General features: G+C 38.7%; 1 protein-coding gene across 1 annotated transcript in view; it reads right to left on the reverse strand.

Annotated features, from left to right (window-relative positions):
• The window catches only part of ATP2A2 (ATPase sarcoplasmic/endoplasmic reticulum Ca2+ transporting 2), a 61,659-nt gene that overhangs the window by 34,880 nt on the left and 3,340 nt on the right, over nucleotides 1-23,439 (reverse strand). Inside the window, exons 4-5 of the mRNA XM_004429992.3 lie at nucleotides 17,019-17,123; nucleotides 12,510-12,648 (exon numbers count right to left, since the gene is read on the reverse strand). Of these exons, the coding sequence (XP_004430049.1) occupies nucleotides 12,510-12,648; nucleotides 17,019-17,123 (244 nt within the window). The remainder of the gene's footprint in view (nucleotides 1-12,509; nucleotides 12,649-17,018; nucleotides 17,124-23,439) is intronic.

Consider the following 23,439-nt stretch of genomic DNA (forward strand, 5'->3'; position numbering starts at 1 on the left):
TGTGTGTGTGTGTGTGTGTAGATCAGCCCTATTGCTAACATCTGCCAATCTTCCTTTTTTTTTTTTTTTTTTCCCTGAGGGAGACTGGCCCTGGGCTAACATCCGTGCCCATCTTCCTCCACTTTATACGGGACGCCACGACAGCATGGCTTGCCAAGCAGTGCGTCGGTGCGCGCCCCGGATCTGAACCGGCGAATCCAGGGCCGCCACAGCAGAGCATGCACACTTAACTGCTTGCACCACTGGGCCGGCCCCGAGTTTGGTTTTTTTTAGATTCTACATATAAGTGACATCACACAGTATTTCTCTTTTTCTGTCTGACTTATTTCACTTAGCATAATTACCCTCAAGGTCCACCCACGTTGTCACAAATGGCAGGGTTTCCTTCTTTTTTTATGGCTGAATAATATTCCGTGGCACATATATACCACATTTTCTTCATCCATTCATCCATCAATGGGACACTTAAGTTGTTACTATGTCTTGCCTATTGTAAATAATGCTGCAATGAACATGAGTGTGCCGATATCTCTTCGGGAACGTGATTTCATTTCCTTTGGATATACACCCAGAAGTAGAATTTCTGGATCATATGGTGTACTTCATTTTTTTAAACCAAATAGCCAGAATCCTGAGGTGGATTTCTGGGGAAAAGGGCAAATAAACCCCCTGAAATTGCATACAAGATTTTGCATGTGTGTCTCTGGGCAGCGAGTCCATAGATTTCACTCTCAAAAGGACTGTGATCTAGAAATGATTAAGAACTACTGCTCTAGAGCTTTGCTTCTCAAAATGTGGTCTACCTGGGAGCTTGGTAGAAATGTAGAATAATCAAGCCCCACTCTACAGAATCAAAACCTGCACTTTAACAAAATCCCCATGCACATTAAGTTAGAGAAACGTTGCTCTAAGCAGCTGGCCAAATCTTGCTTTTGTTTGTTTGTTTTAAAAACAGCCCTTGAGCCAAGAATGAGTTTTACGTTTTTAAAGCCTTGTTTAAAGAAAAAAAAAAGATTTTTCTGCAGAGACTGTTTGGGGCCCACAAAGCCCAAACCATTTACTAGGTGGCCCTGTACAAAAAAAAAGTTGGCCAACCCCTCTGCTCTATAGCACAGAACTGACTTCTCTGATATTTATGTTAGGGAGCTCAGCAGGTATGGATTAAGTATTTGCTGACTGTTCAGTTAGGCTGCTCCAATTTTTTCTTCTAGAAGCAAAAGAAGTCCACCTAGACTCATAGCCCAGGTAAACAAATGATATGCCCACGTCATCTAATCAGATATCTTTTAGAGCCAGAAAGCTCCTTAAAAGAGTCTACTCCAATTACCCGATTCTATAGAGGTTAATTTACTTTGTCCAGTATCATACAGAATTAGGATAATAATCCAAGTTCCTACATGAATCAGTCATCTTTCTATTTACAACTTTGTCCTTCTTTTTTCTCAACTGCTTGGAAATGCCACTTCATACATGTTAATAGACTTCATTACTACAAGTTGACTATCAAAAGTGAGACTTTTTTCCCTTTACTTACCAAGTTTAAGAATCAATCTTTTTATTGAATAAATCTTGAAATTACTGACACCATTGCTGAACATTTACTTTACATTTGAGCAAACACAAAATCATTTTCTTTAGAAGCTAAAGCAAATGCAATTTTATGTTAAGATTGTGTCATTTCTATCACGTACGTAATCTTAAAATATGATTCGCTCCACAGTATACTACAAGACAAAAGTCATCTGAGGATATTTATGTCCTTGTGCTATTCCTCAACTCTGGGTTACCAAGTTACATGAAGTTTGTTTTAAACAATCCTGAAAACAGTGGCCTTGAGAAGACAATAAATAACACCCCCCCGGGCATATACTGAAACCCCCCAAATTCTAAAGACTTTTATGACTATCATAGCTTAATTCACTTTGATAGTATTAGCAGACAATACAGAAAGCTTAAAAACATTGATGTTCATTCCTCATAAAGTATGTGATTTTACTACTTTTGGTTTCCATCCATCCAGACAAATATTTTCCTGGCATTAAGATAATACAAAACTACCATGGCTTCAGAAGATGAACATGTGGGTAACTATCTCATTTTTACTTGCCAAGTCAATTTGATTGGATCCTGTATTCTAGATACTTCTAAGGTTCACGTAAGTATTTGCTACGCACGCTTACGCAATATCTCCTCGGAAAGGTTATTAGCTGGTATAGCAACATCTAAAACTTAATTTCTTTAACTCCCTACAGCTCCCCCGCAAAAAACTACCCAGTTCAGCCTAGTCTTCAGAAGTTCAGCAGAATCATCCTAACCGATGTCTTCCAAAAGCTAGCAAAAAGAACTTTATCACCTGAAGTTAGGAGATGATCCTTACCTCCAAACAATGACTCAAAAAGGTCTCTTTCTTTCTGCAAGCATCAAAATAGCAACTCCATACTTGCTTTCATCTTCAGAATGGTTCATAATATTCTCCAGTTTTTTTTTTTTTTAAATAATTTTATTTATTTATTTTTTCCCCCAAAGCCCAGTAGATAGTTGTATGTCATAGCTGCACATCCTTCTAGTTGCTGTATGTGGGACATGGCCTCAGCATGGCCGGAGAAGTGGTGCGTCGGTGTGCGCCCGGGATCCGAACCTGGGCCGCCAGCACCGGAGCCCACGTACTTAACCTCTAAGCCACGGGGCCAGCCCTATTCTCCAGTTTTTCAATTCATCAGGAAGAACCTCTCACACTCAATTTCATAATTTAAATAAAAGTATAAAAGTTACCATGCCTAAATCCACAATTCATGCCATTTGTCCCTTCGGGCTATGTAGAGAGTAAGATTTTGACTGACAAGAAATAATGTAGATCTACATTTAGAATTGAAGTTCATTTCTACAGTTTCACAGAACAGAATTACTGGGCTAAGTGGCAAATTGTAGGGTCAATTAAATTACTAATCCTAATAAAAGTTGAATTTTAAAAGCCTCAGCATGCAGTCTTAAAAGTCTTAATAAAATAAACACCTATTTATCGGGCCCAGATTGAGCAGTCACAATATGTTTTCCCAAAATGTTCCATATAATTCACTGTAAATGCCTTAGGGTTACATCTTACCGCATTCAATGACCCACTGGTCCTAGTAACCCAGCAAAACTATCATTTCTAATTTAGATATAAATATACAACCACCATGAAAAGTCACCAATAGACCAAACAAGAGTATACTGACAACCTAAAAATTAAAATTATGACCAGGCTTCCTCAACACGATATACAGCATCTTCAAAACCCATGGCTAACATCATTCTTCATGCTAAAAGACTAGATGCTTTTCCCCTACGATAAGGAACAAGACAAGGATGTCTGCTTTTGTCACTTCCATTCAACATTCTAGCGGAGATTCTAGCCAAGGCAGTTTGACAAGAAAAAGAAAAGGCACCCACATTAGAAAGATATAAAAATATTTCTGTTTGCAGATGACATGATGTTATATATAGAAAACCTCAAGAAACCCCTGCAAAACTATTAGAAGAAAAGAGTCCAGGCGGGGCCCGAGAGGGAGGAGCTTTGAGGCCCGCTCCTGCCTGGAGGCACGGCGGGAGCGCGGGGAGGGGCCGCCGCCACCGCCCCGCCCTCGGCCCAGACATTCTCCCCGCCCGCCCCCTCCCGGCCGGGGCGGGCCCCGTGGAAACCCAGGCCCTTGTCCCTCATGTCTCGCCAGCATTCGTGAGCTTCGACAACCCGGCCAGCGCGCAGACCGCCACCCAGGCCATGAACGGCTTCCAGATCGGCATGAAGAGGCTCAAGGTGCAGCTGAAGCGGCCCAAAGACGCCAATCACCCGTACTGAGCGCCGGCGGGAGTGTCCCCCGGGGCAGACCAGGACTCGCACAGGGCAAGATGCTGAACGGGCTACATTAAAAAACAAACCTCTCTCTATATATATTTATAAATGAGAACTGTTGGATGACACCTTTGACATATCAGCCAATATCAATCAAGCTGAAGACTCCAAACACTCTCTGTGGCTGTAACATTTCTTCAAGGAAAGTACAGCGTCTACGGAGTTCAGCGGGCACGTGTTTGGGGGAAAATATATATATGACATAAAGAAGATGAAAAATGAGGGGGAAAAAACCCACAAAAAAAGGCAACTTTACAACAAAACTGGAGACCAGATGGGGAGGCTGAAGGGCTGGGCCCTGGGAAGAGACGCTGCTTACCGATCCCGGGGCCTTTCCAGCACGTGGGCGCCTGAGGCAGGCTGGGGAAAGCGGTGTGGCTGGGCCTGGTGCCCAGGGGGCGGCTGGGAGGCTGCCACTGAGCATCTCTATCTGTCATTCCTTTAGCTATTTAGGGACCAAAGGACCAAACTTTTTATTGCAGATGTGTAGCTCTATGTCAAATAGAGCGGGAATGGAGGAGAACCTCCTTCCTGCCTCATGGCTGTTCTTGAAACAGCTTAGACCGATTCTATGAAAAATGTAATAATAATAAAAAAAACCACAACAAAAAAAAAAAAAAAAAAGGAAAAATAATGCTTCAATGCTTTTAAAACAGCAAGATAATAGTTCTTTGATACTTTGAGAGGCGCTTTGATTACCCTCACTCAAGTCTATGACACTTCCCTATGGTTTTCTGTATTATATGTCCGGATGGAGCTGTTAAGATGAACCAATTGGTGGATATTTGGGGAAAGCAAGAAAAATATTAAAACTCATTAACTGTGAAGTGTGAGAAAACAAGGAGGGGAAAAAAGGGGCTTACAAGGCAAGATAATTGTGAAAAGTCTGTAAATGCTTCTAACTCTTCCCCCTCTTAAAATCATAACAGTTGTACGGAATTTTAAAAAGGAGAAGTTTAAAATACCTATATAATAGAAGAAAAATTAGAGGAAAGCAAAAAATAAAAAAAAATAAAAAAGGAAAAAAAAACCCTATAGAAGTTAGCGTTACCGCTAAAATCCCAGATGTTGTAGGACTGTACTTTTGTAGAGTTTAGACTGAGCATCGATCCCTTCTCCCCGCGAGTGCTGTCGGACGCCGTTGACCCCGGGGGCCAGGCCCAGGCCGGGCTCGCCCAGACCTGGGGCTCCCGGCTACCGGCAGCAGGTGGAGGCCGCGCCCTCGGCAGGAAGGCCCGCCGCCAACGCCCTCGCCTCGCTTCGCTTCGCTCGGGAGCTGCGCACGCTCGCCCGCTCTCCGCAAGCCCTCGACACTTTCCGCTTCACTCGCCTTCCACGCTTGCTCCAGAGGCTTTCCGGGCAAGGGAGACCTGGGAACTTTCATCTTAAAACAACTAAACAACACACACACACACACACACACACACACAAAAACCTTAAACAAGAGAGAGAAAAATAAACAATCTTTGAAGAATTTCTGAAACTGTTTACAAGGAATTTTGAAAAACAGGGATGTTTAAATGATGCCAGCTGTTTTTCTGTAAATAAATTTGCATATTTTGTAGGACTTTTAATTAATGATAGAGAAAAAAACAAGGAAAACTATTTAATGAAAGCACGATATTTATCTTTGGTAAATGACTTTACAGCAGTTAAAAAAGACATTGCTTAAAAAAAACTCAGAATCAGAAAAAACACTGAATTATTTAAGAACACATATTTTAAAGTATAACATATTTATTATAATTTATTTGCACCGTTGGGAAGACTTGCTTTGGCATTCTGCCTTGATACCCTCCTCTCATAGATGTCCAGTTCATCTGGAGGCCCGGAGGCTCTTGGACCTACCATTTTTTTCCTTTTTTGCTTTAGGAGAACAACTCTCTGGCTCCTCTCAGGCCTCCTGCCTTTCCTTTCTTTCTTTCTATTTTGTTGGTTAATTATTATTTTTAAAATTTTCTTTTTCTTTCTCTTGGCTCCTCCTTTTAGGATGTCCAGATGTTGTTAAAAAAAAAACAAAAAAACAGCTGCAGTTAGTACAACTGCTCTTTTCACACTCAACTCCCTAAAACTCCTTGTAACCTTCTGTAACTACTGGAAGACGCTTTCTCCAGCTTAGCCCTAAATAAAGCACAGTTTAAAAAAAGAAAAAAGAAAAGAGTCCAGCAAGATTGCAAGGTACAAGGCCAATACACAAAAATCAACTATATTTCTATACACTAGCAAAGAACAATCTGAAAATGAAATTAAGAAAACAATTCCAATTACAAATAGCTTCCCAAACAAACAAATAATACTTAGGAATAAACTTAAAAAGTACTATAAGACTTGTATGCTGAAAACAGGAGTGTTAAAAGAAATGAAAGACCTAAATAAATGGAAAGACACCCCACAGTCATGGATCAGAAGATTTAATTATTGTTATGATGGCTATATTCCCCAAACTGATCTATAGAATCAACATAATTCTTATCAAAATCCCAGTAGGCTTTTTTGTAGAAATTAACAAGCTAATCTTAAAATTTATATAAAAATGCAAAGGACCCAGAATACCCAAAATAATCTAGAAAGAGAACAAAGCTGGAGGACTCAAACTTAATGATTTCAAAACTTACTACAAAGCTACACTAATCAAGACAGTGTGGTACTGGCATAAGGATAGACATATAGATCAACAGAATAATAGATACTTTGTAGTGGAATATGTAGTCAATTGATTTTTGACAAGGGTGCCAGGTCACTTCAATGAAGAAGTCTTTTCAACAAATGGTCCTGAGGCAACTGGATGTACAAATGCAAAAGAATGAAGCTGGACCCCTAACTCACACCATATACAAAATCTTTGTGACCTCAGATCAGGCAATAGCTTCTTAGATATGACACCAAAAGCACAACCAACAAAAGAAAAAAACAGACAAATGGGACTTTATCAAAATTAAAAACTTTTATGCCACAAAGGACACCATCAAGAAAGTAAAAAGAAAACATACAGAATGGGCAAGTTTTTGCAAACCGTATCTGATAAGCCAGGATACATAAAGAACTCTTACAACTCAACATTAAAAAGACAACTCAAAATAGGCAAAGAATTTGAATAGAATTTGAAAGATGACATAATAATAGAAAATAAGCACATGAAAAGAGGCTCAACATCATTAGGAAATCAGGGAAGTGCAAATCAAAATCACAATGAGATACTACTTCATGGCTAAAATATAAAAGACAATAACAAGTGTTGACGCAGATGTGAAGAAACTGGAACCTGTGTCCGTTGCTGGTGGGAACGTAAAATGATGCAACCACTTTGGAAAATAGTTTGGAAGTTCCTCAAAATGTTAAACAGAGTCACCATATGTCCCAGCAATTCTATGCCTAAGTATATACCTAAGAGAGTGAAAGCATATATTCACACAAAAACCAACACCGTACACCAATGTTCATAGTAGCATTAATTCTAATAGCCAAAAAGGGTAAATGACCTAAATGTTCATGAATTGATGAAAGGATAAACAAAATGTGGTAGATCCACACAATGAAATATTATTCAGTCATAAAAAGAAATACATTACCTATATATGAATGAAACACGATACATGCTACACGGCTGAATCCTGAAAACAGTATGCTAAGTGAAAGAAGCCAGTCTCAAAAGGCCATATATTGTATGATTCCATTTATATGCAATGTCCAGAGTAGGCAACTTGATAAAAAAAAAAAAAGTAAATTGTGGTTGCCAGGGACTGGGGGGAAGGGGGAAGGGGGAAGGGAAAGTGACTGCTAATGAGTATGGGGTTTCTTTTTTTTACAGGATGAAAATGTTCTGAAATTAGATAATGATGATGATTGAACAACTGAATATACTAAAAACTACTTAAGTGTATACTTCAAAAGAGTGAATGTTATGACATGTGAATTATATCTCAATAAAACTGTTTAAAAAAATAGTGACCTGGGCCTCCAACAAGTTGAAATGACTGATACACATGATATCTATAGATTATTGGGTATACTGTAATCTCTAGCAAATTACCTACAGCTGAAGACAGAAGGATTAAATCACAAAGATTCAGTTTCCTCAACTGTAAAATGAGAATAACAGTGCACAATCTGTAGAGTGGTTGATGGTTAAAAACCAAGTACTTGCAAGTTTATCACAGTATCTGGCACACACTCTAACTTTAGCTATTATTGAACACATGCATATAGACTTCAAATTATCCGTTCTGCACAGAAGTTGCATAATAAGCATGTTTACATTAGCTGAACCTAACCCCATACTTCTGATTTCAAGTTTCACTTATTATTCACTGAACGCTTGTTACATGCTCACCAAGATTACAGTGGTCAGTGTGACACAGTTCTGCCCTTAAGGTGCTCACTGCCTAGTGGTATGACAATAGTGTTTAATAAAATGTTCCTATCTGTCTAAAACTAGTTACCACCTGTTCTGCATTCCTCGGCATGGTCAAAATTCAAGAAGAAATAGTATACAAGAGCCCAATGTCCAAGCACTGCATTTGCTTTTAGCAATTCGTATACAGTGGGGGAAGAGTTGGAGGAAAAAAGTATTAACTATCAGACCTGTTAGCACTCCCCACAAAGGATTCAGAAATAGGACAAAGCAGAACAAGTTTAAATGTGTGTATTGCTTAGAATAGTTACTAGTAGTAGTCAGTATATTTACCTAAGACGAGGGATTTAAACTCATCTTTTAATATTGAAGTCCCTGTTTTTGAATATTAAAAGAAAGAGAGTGGTTGCCAGGAGCTGGAGGAAGAGGGTAAAGGAAGTTACTGTTTAAGGGGGACAGAGTTTCAGTGTGGGAAGATGAAAAAGTCTGGAGATGGATGGTGATGATGGTTGCACAACAATGTGAATGTACTTAGTGCCATGGAATGGTACACTCAAAAATGGTTAAAATGGCAAACTTTATATTATGTATATTTTACCACAATATAAACAAATAAAATAAGAAAGGGATACTCCAGAAGACTGGCAATCTTAGGTCACACACACTATGGATCAATCATCATTTGTCCTTCCTAAACTATCAAATGCAATGTATAAAACACTACATATAGGGAATGGAATTTCACAGTAGGCAAGAAAAATCAGGTAGATCAGAGTTATAACCAAAGCTTTGCCACTGTGAGATCTATGCACTGGGCAAATTAATAATTATATAAAATTTGCCTAATCTCCTAAAAAAAGGCAGGAAAGTTTGGCAGTATTGAAAACTGAAAAAAAGAGGCCTGTGTGGCTAGAGAATAGGGAGTGGCATACGATGAAATCACAGAAGCAAGCAGGAGCTACACAATTCAAGGTCTTTTAGGTCAAAGAAAGAATTTTTTGTTTCAGGTGCAAGAGGAAAGCCACTGTCGAGTTTTAGCAGGTAACTAAACAACACGACCTTTAGGAAACCACTCTAGCTGCTGTGTGGAGAACAGACTGGAAGACAACAACAAAGGAAGCGAGAGCCTAGTCAGGACACTATGACAGTGCCAGTGTGAGATGATGGTGGAACTGATGTGGGGACCAAGGAAACAGAAGTTCACAAATTTGGGTGTGTTTTGGAGACACAATCAACTGGTCTTAGAGACAGAGACTAAGAGGGAAGAATCAAGATGACTCTCAAGTTTCTCTCAGTTACCTAGGTGATTAGAATGACTTACTCAGATAGGAAAGACTGGGGAGAACCAGGATTCAGAGGAAAAGAGAAATCAAAACTACAATTATTGAAGAGAAGCTGGCCTTAGTTTATTTCTTCCGAAAGGAAGATGCCTTGAGGATCAAGATCACAGTTTCCTCTGACACTGTTTACCACTGCCATCTACTGATGCAAACTAAAGATAAACACTTTGGGGGTAATTTCTCTTACGTTTTCTTTTTTTGTTTTGTTTTGTTTTTTGTGAGGAGATCAGCCCTGAGCTAACATCTGCCAATCCTCCTCTTTTTTTGCTGAGGAAGACTGGCCCTGGGGTAACATCTGTGCCCATCTTCCTTCACTTTGTATGGGACACCGCCACAGCATGGCCTGACAAGCGGTGCGTCGGTGCGTGCCTGGGATCCGAACCAGCGAACCTTGGGCCGCCGCAGCGGAGCACAAGCACTTAACCACTTGCGTCACCAGGCCAGCCCTTCTCTTAGGCTGTCAAACAGACTCGATATATTTGCAATAGCCTAACTAGCATAAAAATTCTTAATTTGAAAGGCTGAAGAGTATATTACCAGATTAAGCTGGAGAAATAGAAAACTATACAAAGTCACACAGAACCTTGAACACATATTTAGGTGGTTATCTGAAACCACACCTACACATATGTATTTGTGGAAAGACAAACTATCTTCCTATGATGTTTCTTTCCTCAGTTACTAGCATCACCACCATCCCGTCATCTAAACTTGAAATCCCGCCAGCATCTCTGATTCTACATCCTACCCCCAACCATTTCCATATCCATTCAACAATCAAACCTGTTCCTTTGCATTTAAATGAGGCTCACTTTTCAAACTATATATGACCATAATTCCATGCCCAACGGAGATTCAGAGTTAATATTTTGGGTTGAGACTTGCTAAAAACTTTGAAGAGTGCCCCCAGATAATTCTGATATGCACTCCTGCTTAAGAACCATTATTTATAAAAATCTTTGTCTCATTCTTCTTCTTCTTCTTTTTTTTTTTTTTTTTTGGTGAGGAAGATTGGCCCTGAGCTAACATCCATGCCAATCCTCCTCTACTCTATATATGGGAAGCCGCGCAGCGTGGCCTGATGCGAGTTGCGTAGGTGAGTGCCTGGGATCTGAACGTGAGAACCCCGGGCCACCAAAGCGAAGCACGTGAACTTTACCACTTCGCCACCAGACCGGCCCCTCTCATTTTTCTTAACGCTATTGCCCTCATTACCTGTTGCCCAGACTATCGAAACAGCCTACCTCTAGCCTTCTCTATTCTATTTTCTACATCACTGCCAGAAATCCCTCTCTCCTATTTTTGCTATAAAATCCATTGTGACAAATGGTAAAAATCTAAATAAGGTCTGTAGATTAGATAACAGTATCAATGGCCTGATTTTGATAATTATATGGAATTATATTACGAGAATGCCCTTGATTTTATAAAATAAACACTCAAGTATTTAGTAGTAAAGGGGCGCTATGCCTGCAACTTAATCTCAAACAGTTTAGACAAAAATGTGTGAATGTAGGGCCGGCCCTGTGGCTTGGTGGTTAAGTGCGCGCGCTGCGATGCTGGTGGCCCGGGTTCGGATCCCGGGTGCGCATCGAGGCACCACTTCTCCGTTCATCCTGGGGCCGAGTCCCACATACAGCAGCTGGAAGGATGTGCAGCTACAACACACAACTATCCACTGGGGCTTTGGGGGGAAAAATAAAATAAATAAAATCTTTAAAAAAAAAAAAAAATGTGTGAATGTATAGATACAGACTGAAAGAGGATAATGCACATGTGATAAAATGTTAACATTTGGAGAATCTGGGTAAAGGCTATATGAGAACTCTTACAATTCTTGCAACTTTGAACTCTGAAATTATGTCAAAATAAGTTTAAAAAAATCCAATGGCCAAAATACTTCATTCTGAGTTGTACTTTTGTTACCACTATTAAGTAAGCTGTTAGGTCATTTACACACACTTTGCAGTCCTAAGTAATCAATGTGTGGGTATACAAGCAACAACATTCTTTTTCTGCAAGAATAACAACAAAAATTATGGATGAGAGAATACCTATGACAAGGCAATTTCCTCTCAGAGGCCAAAACCATAGAGCACAGGCCAAGAGATGCAGTTCTCTGAATTCTCTTCAATAAAATGAGTAAGACAATAAAGACAAACCATACTTTCCCCACAAGTCAAAGCATTACCATGAGACAACTCACAAAAAGAAAACAAGTAAAAAGTATTCTCAGCTTAGGAGAATGTGAAAAACCATGATGATGTGAATAATCCAATGTAATGACTCACCAGCAAAAAGACTAGACTGTTCTGATTGGTAGCAGGGACGTTTTGGGCTACCTGAAACATGGCACCGATCTAGAGCAATGAAGATTCGGACTCCTTTGAGCTCTGTGGAGAGCTCTGGTCTTGCAGTGGATTTACAAACTCTTTGAAGCCTACCCATAGAGCCCAGGCTAAAACTCCTGGCTCAGTGTTTTGTAAAAGTATTTTTAAGCAGATTTAGAGTCATGAAATTACCCTTAAAACATCAACTTAGTTTGATAGTTACAAGTACGACAACATTTGTGCCAAGGAAAAACTACATAGCCGTTAACTAGTATTCTAGCAAACTGCTTACTACAACTGTCAAATCAAGATTAAGTTATTTCACTACCACTAGGTGTTTTACAATGTACCAAAAGTAATAAGCACAATGATTCAAAACATTTTTAAAAAAATCCTTATCAACAAACATGAAGGGAGGCACCAAAACACTTTGAAATAATTTTACAGGAAACTTGATGTGTTTGGATGGCACAAAAATCTACCAATATAATAGATACACATGAGCATAATTTTTGAAAGTTATCTATGAACTTTGAGAAAAGAACTGTATTCAGATATACAATATAGAATAAAACAAAACGACAAACTCAACTCACCAGCAATTTCTACAATATCACCAGGAACTATGTCTTTAGCTTTAATCCGTTGTACACTCTTTCTGTCCTGTCGATATACCTTGCCCATTTCAGGCTCATACTCCTTAAGGGCTTCGATTGCATTTTCAGCATTTCTTTCCTGTAAAAAAGAAAATAGAAGATAAAAGTAGTCAACACATGCCTGTCACTGCAAGGATTTCTAGCCCAAGGAATCAAATTATAGAGTTCTAAACTTTATTTAAAAAAAAAAAAAAAAAAAAAAAAAAGGACAAGAGAAGCATATCAATGACATTTGTAGTAAACAAGTCAAATCTTAAGGTGATGGCCGGCCCCGTGGCTTGGCGGTTAAGTGCGCGCACTCTGCTGCTGGCGGCCCGGGTTCGGATCCCGGGCGCACACCGACGCACCGCTTCTCTGGCCATGCTGGGGCCGTCCCACATGCATCAACTGGAAGGATGTGCAGCTGTGACATACAACTATCTACTGGGGCTTTGGGGGGAAAAAAATAAATAAATAAAATCTAAACAAAAACAAAAACAAACGTTAAGGTGATAAACACTAAGCCCTTATAATTTTGTACTAAAAATGAAAAAATAGGTACCCTAAGAAGGGTAAGAAGATAAAACTGTAATGGGGAAAAGCAGTCATACAATCTGCTGTCCTTAAGCACACTGTGAAACATGGCCATCACCTCCAGCCACGCACACCCACACCATTTAAATCGATCCTGTCTCACATGAAAGATGATGGTCTGGGGCTGACAGCCTAGGTTCAATTCAGGCTTTTCCACTTATCAGCTATGTGATTGTGGATAAGTTACTGCCTAGAAAACCAAGTTTACTGCCTATAAAACCAGGACACTAATAGTACCTATCTCAAGGGTTGTGAAGATTTATAAGCTATATGTAAAATGCTTAGACTGTTCTGGCACATAGTAAATGCTGTGAGCAATGAATTAAGAAAATCACTTACATCTGACAAATTCTAAGAAATCTCTCTCCAGCGGTAAAGACCAATAAATTGTTGGAATATCATCACAGCACTGTTAGTCACACACCATATTTACCATAATATTATATACAAACATATCAAGACTTAGTCACACACAGTTTTTCTTTCCTAATTTCAAGATGAAAGATGTAAAACCAAAACGGGTTGGGGAAAAAAAAGATACAGGAAAGTTCTTTTAAGGAAAGAAAAAAGAAAGAAAAGCTTATATGACAAATTTGTCTTCTCTCCTTTTAGAGAATAGCAATTAGAAGTCAAGGAATGAATCTACAAAGTATATGCCCAGGAGAGGTTAGTCAGTGGACAGAGGAAAGGATTCTTCTATTTCTCTCACATTTTTGCCCTGCAATCTAAAGCTCTTCAGTTTAACCTTTACTTGAATAGAATTTATGCTCAATACCACACGATCTCATTTTTCACCTTGCTGTAAGAATTATGGTCTGTTGTGAAAAATTTCTAAACCTGCTTGAAGAGAATTTAGACGACGCAAAACTGAAAGCCAATGGCATGTGTGTCTCACTTTTTACAGACGCATCCCTGAAAGAGTCTAGGAAACTTTTTTTTTTCCCCAAAGATTTTATTTATTTATTTTTTTCCCCCCAAAGCCCCAGTAGATAGTTGTATGTCATAGCTGCACATCCTTCTAGTTGCTGTACGTGGGACGCGGCCTCAGCATGGCCGGAGGAGCGGTGCGTCGGTGCGCGCCTGGGATCCGAACCCGGGCCGCCAGCAGCGGAGCATGCGCACCTAACCAAGCCACGGGGCCGGCCCCTAGGAAACCTTAAATTTGGGAAATTCATAGTAACAATTTCAATCCCTTATCAGATCTGCTGAAAGAATGAGTATATCTGCATCACTTTATATTTAACAGAAATAGTAGACCATTTAACCCTAATTAATGTTACAGCTAACAGGTCCTTCAGATTAAGTTCAAATGTTCCTGATATTGAAGAAAGAATAAATTCTGAGCATTGTTGCTATTCAATTAATAAAATCTGAAACTACTTTGTGTACAGGATCCCCCGCCAAACTTATGAATTATGGCAGTTTTATTTCCTTTTCTCCTTCTTCAAGTCATGTCAGATAGAGTTTATAACTGGATGCTCAAGGTTAAGGAGATGTCCCAGGAGCAGTGTATTTTGCCCCTACTAAAAATTAACAAAGGTACATTTAAATTAGAAGCATAAACTTAAAAGATAAACTATCTCAGACACTGAGGACAAAGATGCCAATTAAAATCACTTAAAAGCCTCTCCCCCAACTCAAACTATCAAAAGGAGTATTTAGACTGTAGGGGGTGGGAAAGGGAAGTGAATGATCATAGGTTACATCAAAAACAGGTCAACTCAGGGAAATACAAATATGCCTAGCCTAACTTACTGTAAACAAAAGGATAACTTAGAGGACCTTCTAAGGTTTCCTTTGTTCTAAAAGTTTACAACTTCCACCTCCTCTACTCAAACCAAAATTGCTCTAAATGTCACTTCTCAAACACACTTTGTACTTTCTGCTCATGCCACTCCCTCTCTGGAATATTCTCCCCAGCCACCACCCACAAAACTCCAGTTCTCTATAGTTCCCAACTGCTTGTCACTTCCTTTAAAGATTTTATTTATTCAGTTTTTCCCCCCAAAGCCCCAGTAGACAGTTGTATGTCATAGGTTCACATCCTTCTAGTTGCTGTACGTGGGACCCGGCCTCACGTTGGACGGAGAAGCGGTGCCTCGGGGCGCGCCCGGGATCCGAACCCGGGCCGCCAGCATCAGAGCGCGCGCACTTAACCGCTAAGCCACGGAGCCGGCCCATGCTTGTCACTTCCTTTAAAAAAGCTTTCCTTGATGACACTGATCAGAAATATGTGCAATACTACCTTACAGAATAATTATAATTTCCCTTACTTCCAGAAGGCAAGAACTTTCCAGTATTGTTCATACCATTCTGTATACTATGTAAATAGGATTAAAACCTAAGAATGTTATTTTTTTCTTAAACTAAGACATTATAAAAGTCCTGCAAAAACTGCTGTAAAATTTTACTTAGGAATTCAGATCAGCCTGGGCCTGGATCCAAATCCCAGATACTTTTTTTTTTTTTGTGAGGAAGATCAGCCCTGAGCTAACATCTATTGCCAATCCTCCTCCTTTTTTTTTCCCCCCAAAGCCCCAGTAGATAGTTGTATGTCATAGTCGCACATCCTTCTAGTTGCTGTATGTGGGACGCGGCCTCAGCATGACCGGAGAAGTGGTGCGTCGGTGCGCGCCCGGGATCCGAACCCAGGCCGCCAGTAGCGGAGCGTGCGCACTTAACCGCTAAGCCACGGGGCCGGCCCTCCCAGATACTCTATGTACTACCTCTACGGCCTTTGATAAGTCACTTAATCACCCTAAACTCAATGTCACATCTGTCAAATGGGAATATCACCTGCCTTACAAGATCACTATAAGGATGAAATGGGAATGTACATGAAGTATCTACCACATAACTAGAATAAATTATTTAATAAAAAAATACATATTACTAGTTTGAAAAGAACCATCTAATGCTGTGTATTGTTTCTTCTGCCTAAATTATTCACAAGATCATTTCTAATTAAATATAAGCAAATTTCTTAGAAAAAAATCAAAATAAGAAGAATATGGCACAATTAAAACTTTTTCCTAAGAAGGCCGTCTTTCTATATGAGCCCACCACAAAGATCTTCAGGTTTATCACTAAGATCAGAAGCTTAACATTTCAACAGGATTAAATATGTTTATAACATGTTTCCACTTTAAGAATGATAGATGCACTCAATTTTAGTCCTCAAAGGGGTGACTGTATCCATCAAAAACCTAAAAGATCAATACTTAAAATGAATTTGAAGCATCAGTCTCCGAGTCTGTTAAAATATATTAAAAAAAAAATCAAATAGATCAACAGTCCTAGAAAAGTTCTGGATATCTACAGAAGACCAATTAGGTGAGTGGGGAGTGGGAGGGAGGAATCCCATTACGTTTCTGCAGTAAATTAGCTTCCAATCTGTGAGTAAGACAGGCCTGGGTAATTAAGGGAACAGCCAGGAGTATGTCTGAAGGGAAAACAATTTAGGATTTAAACAATTTCTATAGCTAAATCCACATACGAAGGAAAAAAAAAAAAAATCCAAGGAGAATAAAAATAACATTGAGTTGACGAAGTTTTTCACAGGAAGCAGCCAGGAAAATTAAGACAGATACTGGCTCTCAAATATTCTGGTTTTCCTTAAGTAGCTTCTTTCATCCATTGCTCTTAACTCTATGCTACCATGACGGATGAGCAATTTTAACAGCAAAGTATATAGGCATGAAAGGTCTAAAATTTTGCCATTAAATAAATTAACAGACAAAAGAAAAAACACATGTAGACGTTCCAGAGATACCTTTAGTCAACACATCAGGAAAACCAGATAACAGAAAGATTAACTCCGTTTATATCACTTACATAAATTTACTAAAATTTAGCACTGTAGGAATTTTTGCTTACCTGCCATACACCCACAATTGCATTGGCTATTAATATAAGTAAAATTACAAAGGGTTCTACAAAGGCTGTAATTGTTTCTTCACCTTCTTCAAACCAAGCCAAAACCTAAAAGAGAAATGGCATGTATTAGAATTGTAATGTGTTTTTAGGCTTAGTGCCATTACAACAAGAGGCTGCTACTAAAGGAATTATGATACAAAATATCTTTTCTTACCACCCCTAGAAACAAATGGTAGCAAAACGTAATGACATAAAGAACCAGCTCATGTTGTGTTCATAATGATTCTTGAAAATCAAAACTATACAACTTCTTAACAATACCCTTAAGAGCTAATTTATTTTTTCATGTAATAATTCTGTTTTAAAACTAAAATAAGATACTTATGGGGAAATAAATCCCATTTATATGTATACATTCAGAAGAAAGAAAACTTAATTCTTTTTTTTTTTTTTAAAGATCTTATTTATTTATTTATTTTCCCCCAAAGCCCCAGTAGATAGTTGTATGTCACAGCTGCACATCCTTTCAGTTGCTGTACGTGGGACACGGCCTCAGCACGGCCAGAGAAGCGGTGCATCAGTGCGCGTCCGGGATCCGAACCCGGGCCGCCAGCAGCAGAGCGTGCGCACTTAACCGCCAAGCCACGGGGCCAGCCCGAAAACTTAATTCTTTACTTTGTTAAAGGTAAGCATCAACAACTTTGTTGATGTGGTTAATATTCATATCAAATAAATCCGCGTGGCATAAATTCATAGTAGAAATAATGATCACTGACTCAAAATTTTAGTGTATATAAACTGTTAATGCCCCACTTATTTTCCATGGTATTACTGAAGGTCATCTCAGAATTACTGCAAGGTTGCTCCAAAATCAGCAACGTATTTTAAAGGTTATCCTCCATATGACATCTAGTATAGTAATACAGCACTTCAGAGATGATGTAAGTCCAAAAATGTTATAACTGGACACAGAACACTGCCCCAAGAAAAATGAGCAAAGAACTTCTAGCTCACACAACCACACAACCATAACTTTGTTAGATTTAAAAGCTACAAGTTAAGAGAGCCACACTGCACTTCATAATTAAGCAACTCTAAAGTAGTAAGAGAGAATCCAACACAATGAATCTCAGAATAATAATAAAGAACACGGTAAAAGAGCCATCTAACTGGTTAAAACTCTAACAACCAATTTTTGCGGAAAAATGCCAATCCAGAAATGATGTTAAACGTATATAATGGGTCAATCTGGGAGGTAAGACTTGCCTTTGTTTTTTTCCATTGCCTAAAATGTTTGCGTACTGCACAGTAAAATCTTTTCTTTAAAAGATCTATTTAGTAAAGAATGAAAGCACTGTTTTTTGTTTTTTTTTTTTAAAGATTTTATTTATTCAATTTTTTCCCCCCAAAGCCCCAGTAGATAGTTGTATGTCATAGGTTCACATCCTTCTAGTTGCTGTACGTGGGACTCGGCCTCGGGTTGGACGGAGAAGTGGTGCCTTGGGGAGTGCCTGGGATCCGAACCCGGGCCGCCAGCATCAGAGCGCGCGCACTTAACCGCTACGCCACGGAGCCGGCCCCGAAAGCACTGTTTTTGATACTTTTTAATATTGTCAGATATGATTTATGGCAATAATGAAACCATATGACTGACTACCTTTGTACTTAGTGGAATACTATGAAGTGAGCTTTTACACAAGTAGCAAATAACCAGAAAGATGCTTAAGGCAAAGCCCAACATGACTTTTGCAAGTAAAAGCGGGTAATGATGAATTAACAAGAAATATCAATTTGAGCAGGAAAAAAACCAGGAGACACCAGGACTAGGTCCTGATAGATGCCAATCACCACTGACAGCTAATAAACCAAGGCAGGCAGAAAACCAGAATGAATATAAGTGTTGCTTCAAAGCTTTCAACAGGGCATTCCTAGTGTTAAGGTCAGGGCTAATGCCAGAATAAAAACTTCTCTAGGAAGTTATAAATTTTGATAGATGCAAGATCACAGCTGCTTTGATACTAGCCTTTCAAACATTTGCCAAAGAGAGCATATCAGAAATAAGAAACTTAATTAGCTCTTGGAGGAGAAAAACCTCAACCTGAATAGGAACTAGGACCTTTCCAAAAGGTCAGTGAGGCATTAGCAACTGTAAGATAAACTTCACACCTTGTTAAAGCCAGTATGAATCTCCCTCTTGGCAGCTAGGCATAAGGAACAAACTTAAAGCGATATCCCATAACAACTGGAGCAAAGGAAAAGACTAAGGCAAGCAGTGACAGGATTATCAGAGCAAACCTCCACTTTTCAAGAATGTGTGGTCCGTTTGCACAAGTGGTATTCATCAACAATGTAATAATCCCAATCTGTACAATACAGTAGCCTTCCACTACATGACTTTAAATGCTTATGTGTAAGAAACAGGCATTCATCGTTATCTGAAGGTTCTACAGATATACTAATTACTGCTTGATGAGAAACCAGTGGGCAAATCTCTTAGTGCGGAAGGTTGGTGCTGAACTTGTTTAAAACTGACAACCGACAATTTCCTGAATACTTCTGAAAATGTCTATTTTGAAACCACAAATAACCCAAGAAATTAAATGCTACAGCCCAAAACGAAGATCAACCATATTTCATTAACTGGTAAGACCCAATCCAGCCAACCCTGTTCAAATCACATTGTGCAATCCTTCATGGTTTTTGTTCTATGGAAAAGAAAACCTCTCCTGTGTAAGTGGGAAGATGATGCTGACAAATCAAAGACTCCACTTCCAAGGGGGTAGAGAAAAGGAGAAGGAAAAGAGACGAGTGACACCTTATTACTGAAATGCAAGATGCCTATTGGCATTACAGTACAGTCAGTTCATAATTATGGTTTACCAGAAATTATACAAAATATATTTATACAGGAGAGAGGGGAAATGTTTCTAAAAATATTGAGAATAGGTTGAACATAAAAGATTATCTGTTTGGATTGCCTTTTGTTCACTGTTGTGTACTCAGGGGCCTGGAAAAGTCTCTGGTACATAGCTGATGCTCACTATATATTTATTAAATAGATGCATGAATGAATGAAACAAAATCTCATACAAGGTACAAGACCCTAAGTGGCAATATATGAACTTAAACATTAAGACAGCAAAAAGGTATCCAACTTCATCAACATCAAAGGAAAGTGGAAGAAAAGGCTACAGCAGTACAATTTTGGACATAAACAGTGTTTCTCCTTCCCACTGCTTTGCATTATTAATATATTAACATTACTTGTCTTCTGGGGCTTACATTATCCAGCAAGTTCAAAGTTTCAAACTTTCCAATCCTATTCAACGTAATCACTTGCTAATGAACCCTCAACTACAATTTAAACTGCTTAAATAGGGTAGGATAGTAAAATAGGGTAGGATAGTTTATCTTCTAAATGTTATCTGTAAGACTGATCTCTGTACTGCACAGTAACTTCTGACAGGACAGCCAAAAGATGCTGGAGAGCAGAGTTTCACGAATAAAGTAAATTTTAATCCAAGGAAAAAAGGCACGTTCCGGGATAAACTGGGAAACAATCATGGTACTGTGACTCAGTTATCTTATCTACGCGTTGGGACAATGTGCTGAGCTCTTACTGAGACAATAAAAAGAAAATAAGAGCAATCATAAGCACATTTTTAAGACACAGAGCACCAGTCTGCATTCCTCCTTGTAGCCTTAGAAACTTGCAATGCCTCTGGGCACTCAAACACTTGTTCAATGAAGAAATTAACATCAAAAAAAAATTTTTTTAAGAGGAAATGGAAATTAAACACTTCACAAGAATGAAAAAAGTATCACAAGTGTTACAGCAATTTTCTGGGATGGGAAACAAAAATTCTTTCAGCAATTAAAAAAAAATGTATGAATTAGACTAGACTCTTTTCTGATTCAGACACAAAGCTTATGTAAAAACATTTTTCAATGTTTTTAGATTCGAGAATACAATCTTCTTTAAAACGACAACAAAAAAGCCCACGCATCTTCACCTTTCAAACCGTATTTTAAAGAAAGACTATAAATTAGTTAAACCAATCAGCAAACTGCCCATTTTATCCCTTTTTAAAAATAAATTAAAAGAAAACACAAGAATTTTAAATCACTACATAATGCAATATCAAATACTTCTTGAATATATTGTTGTGAGAAAACCAAAGAAAAGGGATCTCATATTTTGAAAATGCTACCAACACAAACTCACTCAAATATCTGTTGTATCAAAAGCAATAACCTAGGCTCTAAAATGAATTAAGAATCCCTTTAAAAGGTCCAATAACAAGAAAAGACAAATTATTCAAATGGAAGTGTACAATTGAGAAGTGTCTTGGTCTAAAAGTTTTATCAGCATTTTACAGTCAATCTAAGTAGCTGAGGTGGTGAAATGGGGGTGGAGGGTAGAGAAATTTATGCAAATTGTGATACCACAGAGGACTTGATGGTTCAGACAAATGAGAAAAATATGGCTCTTATGCTCACCTCCTCCAGGTCTTTTCTCAAACGTCACCTTCTTGGAGGACTTTCTGACTATCCTATTTGAAAATTGTACTCCCCTCCCCATACTCCTTTATTCTACCACCAATCACCTCTCTCCTCCTCCACTTTCTTTTTCTCCACAGCATATCACTGTCCAACAGATTATTATATATTTTACTTGTTTACTATCCGTCTCCACTAGAATGTTGGCTGCAGGTAAGAGACTTGACTGTCTATTTTGTTGGATGCAGTATCCCCAGTGTCTGTGCCATGTACCAAGTGCTCAATAAATACCTAACGAAGCAGTGAAAGAGAGGAAAGGACAAGCATTCCAGTCAAGCGACCATATGATGTGTTATATGAAGGGCAAATCTGGTGACCAAGGAGGACGGAAAGACAAAGCCAAAGGAAAGAAGGCCCTGAATGCCAAAGTAAGGAATTTCTAATGTTACTTCATATGCGAGATGGGAGATATATAGCTCATTTCTTCCAAACCAAGTGACCTTTAAAAACGTATATTTTAAAAAATGGGCAGAGGATCTGAACACACATTTTTCCAAGGAAGATATACAGATGGCCACAGGCAAATGAAAAGATGTTCAACAGCACTAATTATTAGGAAATGCAAATCAAAAAACCACAGTGAAATATTACCTCACACCCGTCAGAACGGCTATTATTAAAAAGACAAGAAATAAGTGTTGGAGAGGATATGGAGAAAACGACCCCTTCATATACCGCTGCTGGGAATGTATACTGGTGCAGCCACTACAGAAAAAAGTATGGAGGTTCCTCAAAAAATTAAGAATACAACAACCACATATCAAGCTATTCCACTTCTGGGTATTTATCCAAAGAATATGAGAACGCTACTTTGAAAAGGTATATGCACCACTATGTTCAGTGCAACGTTATTCACAACAGCCAAGACATGGAAACAACCTAAGTGCCCACTGATGGATAAATGGATCAAGGTGTTGTGTGTACATATGCATGTGTACACACACACATACACACACAATGGAATACTACTCAGTCATAAAAAGATGAAATCTTGCCATTTCCAACAATATGGATGGACCTTGAGTATGTTATGCTAAGTGAAATAAGTTGGATGGAGAAAGACAAATACCTTACTTCATTCATTCATATGTGGAAGATTAAAAAAACCCAACACACACACACACACACACATAGATACAGAGAACAGATCTGTGGTACCACAGGGGAAGGAGGGTAGGGTAGAGGGGGATATTTGTACGGTGATGGATGGAAACTAGACTTTTGGTGGTGAACATGATGTAGTGTATACAGAAGTTGAATGATGATGTACATCTGAAATCTATATAATGTTATAAACCAATGTTACCTCAATTAAAAAAAAACTATTTTGGTGAATATTACGAGTTAATTAAACTTTATCCCTACAGGTCACAAGTGTAAAACATTAATGCAGTTTCCTACTTTCTGCCACAGCAAAATATTAACTATGGTTAACAGTTTACTACTTAGTTTGACATTTGAAACAAATCGCTAAAGCCTAATATTTCTTTTTAACTTGAGCAGAACGTGATGATGTATCATGTATATATTTTATAAGAACTGCCTATTCACTTCTCCAAAAGAACAGGAATATTCTACCATGTTTTTCCTGTTAAACTAATAGAAATAAACTGACTATACAAAAAAGACTCAGTGCTTTTTTTTTTTTTTGTGAGGAAGATCAGCCCTGAGCTAACATCTGTGCTAATCCTCCTCTTTTTGCTGAGGAAGACTGGCTCTGAACTAACATCTATTGCCAATCCTCCTCCTTTGTTCCCCCAAAGCCCCAGTAGATAGTTGTATGTCATAGTTGCACGTTCTTCTAGTTGCTGTATGTGGGACGCGGCCTCAGCATGGCTGGAGAAGCGGTGTGTCAGTGCGT

The sequence above is a fragment of the Ceratotherium simum genome, chromosome 35 (genome assembly GCF_057802395.1).
Source record: "Ceratotherium simum simum isolate JZ-2026a chromosome 35, ASM5780239v1, whole genome shotgun sequence".
Classification (NCBI taxonomy): domain Eukaryota; kingdom Metazoa; phylum Chordata; class Mammalia; order Perissodactyla; family Rhinocerotidae; genus Ceratotherium; species Ceratotherium simum.